This window comes from Leptonotus elevatus, chromosome 1 (assembly GCF_054856555.1).
Source record: "Leptonotus elevatus isolate MCC_2025b chromosome 1, RoL_Lele_1.0, whole genome shotgun sequence".
NCBI lineage: Eukaryota > Metazoa > Chordata > Actinopteri > Syngnathiformes > Syngnathidae > Leptonotus > Leptonotus elevatus.
This window is the reverse complement of record NC_141239.1, coordinates 44,472,509-44,484,624: the sequence shown is the minus strand read 5'-3', so window position 1 is coordinate 44,484,624 and position 12,116 is coordinate 44,472,509. Positions and strand designations below refer to the sequence as shown.

The 12,116-nt window shown below is 41.7% G+C and overlaps 1 protein-coding gene across 1 annotated transcript in view; it reads left to right on the top strand.

The window, feature by feature from the left end:
* baiap3 (BAI1 associated protein 3) overlaps window positions 1–12,116 on the top strand; it is a 54,995-nt gene that overhangs the window by 30,922 nt on the left and 11,957 nt on the right. The window contains exons 17-27 of the mRNA XM_086074769.1: window positions 458–548; window positions 650–706; window positions 781–878; window positions 956–1,007; window positions 2,550–2,701; window positions 2,823–2,946; window positions 4,016–4,156; window positions 4,870–4,965; window positions 5,213–5,428; window positions 11,577–11,645; window positions 11,717–11,796. Of these exons, the coding sequence (XP_085930895.1) occupies window positions 458–548; window positions 650–706; window positions 781–878; window positions 956–1,007; window positions 2,550–2,701; window positions 2,823–2,946; window positions 4,016–4,156; window positions 4,870–4,965; window positions 5,213–5,428; window positions 11,577–11,645; window positions 11,717–11,796 (1,176 nt within the window). The remainder of the gene's footprint in view (window positions 1–457; window positions 549–649; window positions 707–780; window positions 879–955; window positions 1,008–2,549; window positions 2,702–2,822; window positions 2,947–4,015; window positions 4,157–4,869; window positions 4,966–5,212; window positions 5,429–11,576; window positions 11,646–11,716; window positions 11,797–12,116) is intronic.

Genomic DNA, 12,116 nt, shown 5'->3' with positions numbered 1-12,116 from the left:
GAATTTTGGGTTAAGATTTTGATTTTAACCAGCAATGGTTAAAAAAATACCCATACTGATGAGTTAAAGCTACCCAGAAATTATCAGGATTGCTGTATTTAAAAATGATACTAATTTAATTATTAACATTTACATTTTCAAAGAAGAAGCAGCTTTCTCCTGTCAGGGGGGGGTCACCACATACCCGACTGCATGTACCCATCTGCCCTGATCAAGACTTGAACCCTCATCTCTGTGTCCCAATTCAACAGTGTTCCCCACCAATCCATCCAGCACCATACATTGAATTGATTTCAATTAAAGTAAACAGCCCCCCCCCCCCCCAAAAAAAAGCCGGCTCAAATTCAATCTTCAACCCAATATGCTGGGTCAAAATAATATAGCTATAGGAAAACAACCCAAACGTTTTTAGCGTGTTAATTCACCCTCTGCATGTATACACTTTTGTGTGTACCAGGGGGATCGGCTACATGCAGAACATGCGGGCGTTTAAGACTGTTTGCCCCCTGCGTAACGAGCTGCACTTGGACATCACATCTGCCGTGAAGGTAACGAGAGTGAAAGTGGAATTGTTGCTCTGGAGTCCTTTTAATGAGCTTGACTTTGATTTGAATGACCACTACTTTAAATGCCTTCGTCTTCTCAACAGAAAGGAACCTCTGAGTGGTACGAGAACCTAATTGTGCAGTACAAGCCAGAGGATGGGGTACGTGCACGCAAGAGGCAAACTTCTCAGCATTATTTTGTACAGAACAAAATTCATATGTGTTTTGGATGTAGTCGCTGGAAGAGCACCTGAAAAAACTGGTTGTGGTGGTGGACGCCGTCTGCACGGACATGCAGAGAGCACAGAATATCTACAACAAACTCTTCTACAGGTGCACCTGAAGCTGGAACTTTTTCTGACTTTTACTCCCATTAATAATGACGTCCTGGTGTGTCTTTGTTGCTGCAGTGCGGTCAAGGTAGATTTCTTCAGCGTGTCCTACAGGCAGCTGGAGAAGCTGGTAGGTCTGCACAACTCTGGCTCTTTTAAAGCATACATATCAAGTCATCATTTAGCATCTCGCTGGCAAAATGCTGTTGTGGTAGCAAAATCAATTATATTATATGCTAAGTTCAGTAGGTGGCAGATAACCGTCAAGGGATGTTTACGGAACATGAGAACTAGCCAAGGTGGGTTTTTATCTTGTACTAAAAGTTATAGCCCGGCTTATGTAGATTTTTTAATGCCGTTGCCAACAGAATAACTGTCTAGTAGTCAATTAATCAGCCAAATAAGAAATATAATAATGACATTTTTTATATACATAATACTAATACTATATATAATATAGTAATGTCTTATTGACCCCTTAACGCTTACAACAATAAAAACATTCGGAAAGAATTACAGAACATGAGACTGATTTACAATACTTTGTCCTTGATTAACTCATTCACTCCCAGACATTTTCACTGAAGCAACCTCCTTTGCCCCGGCTGTTTTTGGATTTTGACTGATTTTGCAAGGCCCACAGAATATTGTGTTCTATTGCTTTAAAAACATGGTACATACCATAAGAAAGATTAGAGTCTCTTCTTTCATCAGGAAAAAATGTATATTTCTATCTGTTTCCGTTTTGCAGCAATTAGCCTTAGAATATAGCTAAGTTTTATCATTATTCACAAACCTGTTAAAAACACTGGGGAAAAGAGTTTGTTCCAACATGGCCCTGGTTGATCTTTAATACTCTGCTGCCACCTGCTGGCCGTTTTTGTAATAACTACAGTTGCTTCACTCGTTCTCTGCAGTTCAGAAGCTGCATCAAAGCTCTAGCATAAAAAAAAACCCATTAAAAACGTATAAATATGTCTTTGGGACACACTTAAAACAAGCCACTTATTTGGGAGCAAATTAGTTCAATTCAAAACCCTATTAGTTTAAAACCCTACTTTGAAACCCCAACCCTTGTTCAAAACACTACTTTGAAAGCCCAAACCTAGTTCATAACTCCACTTTGAAAACCTAACTCTTAAATCAAAACCTTACTTTCAAACCCTACCCTAGTCCAAAACCCTTTTGAAACCCTACCCATACTACTTTGAAACCCTAACCTCTCCTTTGAAATCTAAAGCCCGTATCCCACTGAGGGACGTATGTTTGCAAGTGTTTGTGAAGGTAGCGAATGCCGATTTTTCTGTTTCTTTTTTTCTTTTCTTTTTTTCCCCTCAGTCATTTTTGACGCAAGGGCATTTTGAACATGTTCAAAGAAAAATTTCCTTCGAGCATAAAAAAACATAAAAAATGTTGGCAAATCAAGATTTGCTACCTTCTCAAACACTCACAAACATTCATATGGTTCACACATTCTACCGATTCTCAAAGATACAATTTTGCGTTACATGACTTTGAAAACCTAAGGTCACACATTTTGACAGTTGAATTTTTCCACGTTCTAATCAAGGTAGGCCTACTCAAATTACTTGAGAAATTGTTTGACATCTAATCCAAACTATTACAAAGCATTTGTACTTGTTTTTCCTTCTTTTTTTTCTTTTTTTTACAGGTGGCCGATGATGTTAACGTGGCCATGGAAAGGCTTTGCGGCACCCTGGAGCAGGAAAGTTCCAAACTGACGCAGACGATGGGCGAGTCCGTCTTTGAGCTTTTCGTGTCTCTGAAGAGCCTTAAAGGCTTCCGGGAGTTTCTTCCTCTCAAGTCCGTCAAAGCTGCAGCTCGCTTACTTTCATTTAACCAGTGTCCCAATGCTTTTGTTCATACACGCGATGAGTCATCCTTTTGTTGCGTGTTGTCTTTTTTTCATCCTCCTCCTCCGCAGAGATGCAAAGATGTTGGCTTTGACCGGATTTCACAACTGGTTCAAGTCGTCCATTCACAAGTTCCTACAGATTGTTCACGACAGGTCATGTGACAGGATCTGCAAAGCGGTGGAGACGGACAAGGTAAGACGCCCTGCCCCTGATTCAGTGGTCTGTCCTCAAGTGCAGTAACCATGGCGATACAGCTCCTCATCGTCTGCTCCATTAGGGTCACATTTTGTGATTGCTTCACTGTGACCAAGAAACGGACATACATCTTTTCATTTTCAGTGCTCTTCCATGAACAAATTTACTAGGTATTCTTCTCCAAACATCATGCAATAAAGCAATATCCCTGTTGTTTTTCACAGACATGATATTTGAGATGACTCGGGTCAATGGTAAAAAAAACAACAACAAAAAAACACACACACACTGCCAGTCACAATTTTAATGAAGTTGTCATATATTTATGTAAAAAGTAGGACTATTTCAAGTTGGACTGAATATTTGAAATAATGGGAAGTTTTTTTTAAATATGTTAATTATTAAGAATTTGAGAAATATATTAAATACAGTGAATATAAACATTTATAAAATACATGAATTGATGTGAATTTGTTTAATGTATTTTTAAATACAAAAATGTGAGAAATAGATATTGGAAATTATTTAATATATTTTTTAATATAATAATTATACAAACAAACTAATAAGGAAGAATACTTTTTTTTAAATGGGTGAGATATGGCATCTAACTATTATTATTATTGTTATTATTATTATTATTATTAATTATTATATAATACAAATCAATGAAAAATGTTAATAAATACTAATAAAGCTTAACAGATAGTAAACCTACATTAAAAGTGAAAAAGCACTAAAATTACACATACACTGTACATAGTACATTGCTTATACGTGCACTAAAAAAAGAAGTCATCGCACATTGATGATTTAAATGTAAACCAATGTATTTTTCCCTTCATCCCCTTTAAAATAATGATACACATCAGTTGTACGCGTTTTAATTGCATTCAACTGATGTACATGTTCAAAGTAAGTCAATTAAAAATACATTTTTTCGGTGTGGTTCCATCCATTCATCCATTTTCCGAACCACTTAATCCTCACAAGGGTTGTCCATTATGAATGAATTACATACTGTAATGTGTATAATGTATGTTATGACAGCTACTGTTGGTTTCAGATGGAGGCGGTGCAGCAGGCCAAGCACAGCTCCTCGGCGCTGGAAGTGACGTCCTGCTTCCGACAAGTCCGAGACATCTGGCTCCAGCTGGCCTGGCCGGACTCTGCGGGCGCGTTCATCTTCGTCACACGCTTGACCGACGTGAGTACCGTGCACTCCATAACGTGCTCATTAGATTTTACAATGCCGATTGTTTGAGGAATCCACAGCACAGGCAAAAATCACTGTTAAAGTCTATTTTGCTTTTGAGAGGGAATGAGAGGGAATTTATTTTTATTTTTATTTTTTTCACACAAAAAAAAAATATTAACAGCAAATGTTTTGGTCATTCAATAAGGGTATTAATTAGCTATTAACTGATTCACTCCCAGCCATTTTCACTGAAGCAACCCCCTTTGCTCCCGGCTGTTTTACTGGATTTTGACTGATTTTGTAAGGCCCACAGAATATTGTGTTGCTATAAAAACATGGAACCTACCGAGGCTCTTCTTTCATCAGGAAAAAAAAAGTATATTTCTCTCTGTTTCCATTTTGCAGCAATTAGCATTAGAATATAGCTAAGTGTCCTCATTATTCACAAATCTATTTAAAACTGTGAGTAAATTAGCTTGTTTCAAGGCCCTGGTTGATCTTTTATACTCTGCTGCCACATGCTGGCTGTTTTATGTAATAACTCCCATTGCTTTAAGCGGCCTCTTCAGGTCAGAGGCTGAATCAAAGCCTTCTGTATGCTCTAGCATAAAAATAAAACATTTTCATACGTTTTTGGGAGCAAATGAGTCACACAAAAAATAGAATGTATGATTTTTTTTTTTTTGCAGCCGTATGACTAATGGCAGACCTACTTTTCTCAGAACTTTTGCAGCGAGGCTGTGTGCTACTCGGAGATGCTGACACGCAAGATTGAGCGGTGCCAGCTGAGCCGGGACCACAAGAGCTTCATAGTTCAGGTAACGCTCGTAGCGAGGCGCATTGACGTGTGCGGAAAATGGCAGCGAGGGCCCCTTGTGCGCTGTCCCAGCAGGATGACGAGAATGTGATGTGTTGACACTAAAAAAGCAAGTCGATGCCTGTCGGTCATTCACAGCGGCACCCTGCCCTCTTTGTAGCCCTGCTTCTTTTCCTTCAGCCTTCTCTCCACCTTCGCCCTGTTTCTCTCTCTTTCTCCTCCTGCACTCCTCCTTGCTTCCCGCTTAGCTGTGCGTGGCCCTCAATGACGTTGAACACGTCCGCGTCTTCTTGGGTCACCTGCCCCGTGACCTGGACTGGCCGGGCGTGGAGCGCGCCATGGAGGAGTCTTGCGGTGCCGAGGGCAAGGAGCAGGTGTTCAAGGCCCTCAACGGGCAGCTCTTCAACATGGACCTGGACCTGCAGAGGGAAGCCAAGCGCCTCATCGCGCTGCTTACGGACAAGGTGCAAGCACACGTGTCTCACTCAACACAATAAAATTATTTGAATTTCAAGGCGCAAAATATGATGCGTCCTCAGTTCCCAAATGATTTTTGAGTGTTAAACATACCCCGGTCCTAATGTTTTTTTTTGTTTACATTGTAAGAATCAAATAAAAAATGTGTAAATATTTGCAAAAAAATATTACGGTACAATATCAGTTTGAAGAGTAAATATAATTTATTTGTAGTGTATTCAATTGAATATAAGTTAAAATGAATTTGCAAATCATTGTATTCTGTTTTTTTAATTGAATACATTTGGGCTTTGTATTGCAGTCAGTCATGTTTTCAGATATGAGTGGCGCACACTCTAAAAAGAATTGTTGAACCAATTTAAGATTACAAAATGATATGTTGACCAACTTTAAAAACTTGCTTCAATTGGTAACATACGATTGAATTAAGTTAATCCAAAGTTAATATATTAAATTGAATTAATTATGAGTTAATTAAACTAATAATTAATGAACTCATAATTAATTCAACTTAATATACTCACTTTGGATTACCTTTGTAATAACTTAATTCAAATGAGTATATTAAGTTGAATGAACTCATAATTAATTAAATTTTGTATTTTCACTTTGGATTAACTTAATTAAATCGCGTGTTACCAATTGAAGCAACTTTGCTGGGGGGTGGGGTTCAGAATTTTCTGGGTTCATATACATATACAGTGCTGCAGTTTGTGAACCCTGCAGGTATGGTCAGATTTTTTTTATAAAATATTAAAATAACCTTATTAAATGTTTAGTCATACCCCAATCGACAATGCTGACATTGAAAATAATAGACAAAAAGAATGATAATATTGTCATTCATTATTGAGCAAAAGTTGGTGATTTTGTCAGGTGGGTGTGTGTGTGCGTGCGTGTGTGTGTGGGGGGGGGGGGGGGGGGAGTCTCACAGTGACTGGATTGACCACTGAAGCAATGTCGAAGGGCCAAATGTAACGTGGTCCCAGCTTACGTGGCACACCGGGCAGCTGCAGGTCCCGCATTGATAGCTACATCTTTTGCCCCGCCTGGTATGAGGGGTCTGAGACACGATGCCTCTCCGCTATCAGTCTGTTGCGGGCTGCCGTACGACTCAGTGCGGCTTTGGTGTCGTGCCATACCCGACGCGCGTGACTGAGATGAGCCTGGACCAAAGGCACTGACGCTTCTCTCTCCAGTGACGGGAAGATGGGAGGCTGATAGCCATAGGCAACATGGAAGGGCGACAATCCAGTGGCAGAGCAGACAAAGGGAGTTGTGGGCATTATTCTACCCACGCCAGATGGGTGTACCATGAGGCAGCATGGTGCTGACCAATACACCGCAGGGCTACCTCCAATACCTGGTTCGCCCGCTCCGGTTGCCCGATAGTCTGCAGGTGGTAACCTGACGATAGGCTGACTGTGGCTCCCAATGACTTGCAGAAGGCCTTCCATACTCTGGAGACGAATTGGGGACCGCAGTTCAAGACCATGTCCAGCGGGATGCTATGGAGCCGGAACACCTCCCTCACCAGGATTTTGGCTGTCTCCAGAACTGTGCGCATCTTTTGTAGAGCGACGAAGTGGGCCATCTTGGAGAACCTATCGACTACGTTCCCCTGGGATGGCGAGAGGCCGGTTATAAAGTCCAAAGCCACGTGGGACCAAGGGCACGAGCGTATGGGCAGTGGTCGGAGCAGGCCCGCTGGAGGTAGGAATGACCCCATTGTAGAACCTCTAAACAAAGTGGGGTTGGAACAAATAGTTTCCCGGTTGGGCAACCTTCAGGAACGTGCACGTCCTTCGCGTCGCAGACCACCTTCTGCTCGACCTCCTATTGCAGGGCCCCGACCACCCGGTCGGCTGGAACAATGGGTTCGGGCGTCGTGTTGTCTTCTGGGGGCCTAAACATTCGGGACAACGCGTCCGGTTTGGCATTGCGGGACCCGGGGCGGTACGTAATTGTGAAGTCGAATCGAGTTAGTAAAATCGCCCACCGGGCTTGACAAGGATTCAATCTCTGGGCGGACATGATGTACTCCAGGTTTTTATGGTCGGTGTATATTTGAAATGGCTCAGTGGCGCCCTCCAACCAGTGTCTCCATTCTTTTAGTGCTTGGACAATGGCAAATAGCTCCAGATTTCCCACGTCGTAATTGCTCTCCGCTGGGCTGAGGCAACAAGAGAAGAAGGCACAGAGATGCAGGCACCGCCCCCACTCCTGTACCCAAAGCATCGACTTCTACAACGAACGGGAGATCCGGGTTAGGATGAACTAACACGGCCGCGGACGAAAATAAGGTCTTTAATTTGGCAAAGGCTGTTTCAGCTCTTGGGGTCCATGTGAATGGAGTTTTAGGGGACGTAAGTTCTGTCAGAGGTTTTGCGACCAAACTGTAGTTCCGGATGAATTGCCGGTAGAAATTGGCGAACCTCAGAAACCTCCGCAGGTGCTTCCTTGCTGTTGGAGAGGGCCAATCGACCACCACCTGGACATTGCCGGGATCGGGGCAAAGCTGGCCGTTCTCAACTATGAACCCCAAGAACTGAACGGAGGTAGTGTGGAATTCACACTTTTCGGCTTTGATTTAGAGCTGATTTTCTAGCAGACATCGCAACACCAGCTGGACGTGTTGGCGGTGTTCCTGGAGATTTTTAGAAAAAATCGAAATATCATCAAGATACACAAAGCAAAAGTGATTGAGCATATCACGTAGAACATCGTTATCTAGCTTTTGGAAAACCGCCAGGGTGTTGCAAAGACCGAAAGGCATCACTAGATACTCGTAGTGGCCCATAGGAGTATTGAATGCCATCTTCCACTCATCCTCCTCTCGTATTCTAACCAGATGATAAGCGTTACGTAGGTCTAGCGTCGAGAAGACGGTGGCAGACTGTAATGGATCAAAGGCTGAGTCCAACGATGTAAGTGGGTATATTTTGTTTTTAACTGTGATCTCGTTCAATCCCCGGTAGTCGACGCAGGGCCTCAGTGTTTTGTCTTTCTTATCAGTAAAGAAGAAACCAGCCCCCACTGGGTAGGTGGACGGACGAATCAACCCTGAAGCTAGTGAGGAAGTAATGTAATCGTGCAGGGCCTGCTGCTCAGGCTTGGAAATTTGGTACAGCTGAGCATTGGGGAGTGGTGCGTTTGGTACCTAGTCAATTGCACAATCGTACGGCCGGTGGGGGGTAGAGACTATACACGATCTTTACAAAATAGGTGTAAGTCATGATATTCATTAGGTACATTTTCTAGATTCGGAGGCTTGATTTCCCTAGTAAGGGTGGAATGTGCATGAGTAGCGGACCTGAGGCAGTTAGCATGCAGAATAGGCTCCAGTTTGTGATCTCAGGTTTACTCCTATCAATGTCCGGGTTGTGTAGTTTTAACCATGGTAGACCCAACATGACAGGGGCCCGTTGCATGTTAGCTACAAAGAATTTACGATTCTCCACGTGGTTTCCCGAAACGCTGCACGATGAAGGGTGTCTGTGGTATGTGTAACCACGGTGAGTAGACAACCATCAAGGTCATGGACCATACGTGGTTTGTCTAGTGCGAACACTGCGCATTTCAGTTTATTCACCACTTAGATAGTCCACAAAACAGTCATCTGCCCCTAAATCCACCAGAGCCGAAATCTCGGCCCTCTCTCCATAACCCGACACCTTCCCCTGCTGTCACAGTCGTTTGCTTTCGAGTGACCGGGCGCCCCCTGTGTCTGCCGGCTGGTACTCACAGTTCTGATTTCCGGGATGGACCTTAGTGGACGCGTTGTGGGCCCTCTTGTCGGGATGGGCACTCCGCCACCTGGTGTCCTAGCATACCACAGTAGTAGCACAGGCGGGCGGCGACCCGCCGTTGTCTCTTTAGTGGCGTGAGATGGCCTCGTCAGCGGAGCTGGTGGGCTGGACGGCTCCGGGTGGAGGAGGAGCCGTAACTGCAATAGTTGGTGATTTTGTTAGGTGTATGTGTGTGTGTGCTGGATCCCAGAGAGCAGACCACAATTGTATTTACAGAAACAGGCCAACTAATCATAACATGCCGCAGGTGCGTCGGCTCTGCTCACCACTGTCGTCAAGGCAACTGAGGAAAGCAAATAAAAAAGTCAAACAGGTGGCGGTGACGCAGACACAGAATCACAACAGATTTAAGAAGATTTCATGGGTGCAAAAATATGTGAACCTCTCACTTAATCGGACATTGCACCTATTTTTGCAATGAGAACTTCATCCAAACACTTTCTTTAGTGACTTATCAGTCTTTCACATCTACTTTAGGGGGATTTTTGCCACTCTTCCTTGCAAAATGCAGCCAGTTGAGAGAGGTCCCGCCACAGTTTTTTGAAAGAATTTAAGTCAGGATTTTGACTGGGCACATCCAGAACATGAATCTTGTTCTTTTTCAGACATTCCTTGATTGTATTGCTGGAATGCTTTCGATTATTGTCATGTTGCATGATCCATCGTCTATCAGGATGTAACTTCACAAAAGACGGCTTCAGGTTATGTTCCAGGATTTCCTGGATTATGTGGAGTTGTCCAGGTCCTGATGATGAAAAGCCAGCCCAGAATTTAACATTTTCACCCCCATGCTTCACTGTAGGGTGAAGGTTTTTTTGCTGGTATGCAGTGTTGATTTTTCACCAAACATGGCTGTTTTAGTTGTGACTAAACAGTTCAATTTTGGACTCATCTGTCCACAGAAGGGACTTCCAAAAAGCTTCAGGTTTGCCCAGGTACTCTCTGGCAAAGTTGAGATTGGCAGCTTTGATCTTTTTTTGTGAGCAGAGGCTTCTACCTAGCAAGCCTTCCATGAAAGCCTTGTCGATTGACTTTTCTTCTGATTGTTGAAGCATGCACATGTGTCCCAGATGCAGCAAAAGAAGTCTGCAGATCCCTCGATGGGATGTTCGAGTTGGATTTTTACCTGAGTTATCATTTTTCTTGTGGTTCTTGCTGATATTTTTAGAAGGTCGTCCACTTCTAAGCGGGATTTTAATAATTTTCAGATTTCTCTAGTTGCAGATGATCTGCTTCACAGTGGAATGATGAAGCAAAAAATTTGTTTAGATGACTTTATAGCTTTCCCCAGACAGATAGGCTGTCACTACCCACTTCCTGAGGTCCCCTGAGATTTCTCTTCCTCTCAGCATGACTGACCTGTATGTGTTCACCTGGGTAAGACTAAAGTGATGTGGTTTTGTCTCAGTTTCAGTCAGTGATACACAGTTTCTTCGCTAAACCTCTCATTTCATTGGTCCATTTCAGTGGTTAGTTTAGCTACCAATTTGTCCTATCTGATCCTACTTGACTGCTTGTTTTAAGCAATGTAGCTCAGGGTTCACTTACTTTTGCACCTACATGAATTGACCCAAAACTCTTTTTAATTACGTTTTGACTACACATTTGATTAAAAAATAGAACAATGCATTGAATTGATAAACCTACACCTGTTATTTCATATAAAATGTAATGGTTCAGATTGAACAACAAAATCAGGTTGAAACAATTGGAAAGTTAAATTTTCTCAAGAGGTTCACAAACTTTTGAGCAGCACTGTTTATATATATATATATATATATATATATATATATATATATATATATATATATATATATAACTGTGTGTATATATACATATTTATACATATATATATATATATATATATATATATATATATATATATATATATATATATATAAACACGTCCACGTCAACATTTAGCAGTAATGCATTTAAAAATAATGCATATATTTGTGGAGACTGGGGTCAAGTTGTATTTTACAATTTTAAAAATGTGCAGCATTTCACAAGTTACTGAATATTAAACATTAGATAGCTCTTAATATGAAAAGAAAAATGCACTAAGCTGTCAACGTCTTACAAATGCAATTATGCCATCTAGTGGCAGAAAAATGTGACCTCAACACAAATCAATATCACACGCGTTTTTTACAGTGCAGTACATCTTTTTCATTTGAATTCAATTTTATGAATTATTATGAAATTACTGTATCAATGACTAAAATATGCAGCCATATTTCTATTTGTTATTTGTTTAACAGTTATGTATTATTATATGCACATCACGGTCCACTGTATTTTGTATTGACACGTTTTGTCGTAGATGGTGCCTGAGCTTCGGCGTTATATCCAGCACATCAGTTTGTCTCCTGACTCCATCAACAATGATGACGTAAGCACTCAAGTCAATTTGTTGCATTTTATGGCCGCGTGTGACTTGTGTGTTCACGTTGTCGTGACCAGGCCGTGGCCCCCCTCATGAAGTACCTGCAGGACACCGTGGTCATCCTCACGGACACGCTGGTGAAGGACAACCTCATCCGGTAATTACTGCACCTTGCCTCCCCCTTCCTCTAAATATTTTTATTATAACAGGGACAATGTGTGATTAGCATAACCATTATGATTTATAATTATAGCTTCTACCTAATTGTCTTTCCTCAGTGTGTGTATGTGTGTGTGTGTTTGCGCTGCCAATGATTTGCAAAGGTAGCACAGAATCACCTGATAAAGCAAAATGTAAATTATATATTTAAAAGAGACATTTTTCCATGTCTCTTAATAGCTCATTGACATTATTCCATCAAAATATACAAAGGATAAAGACATACAGCAAGCTCTGCTTGAAATTGCTGGGTGTTGT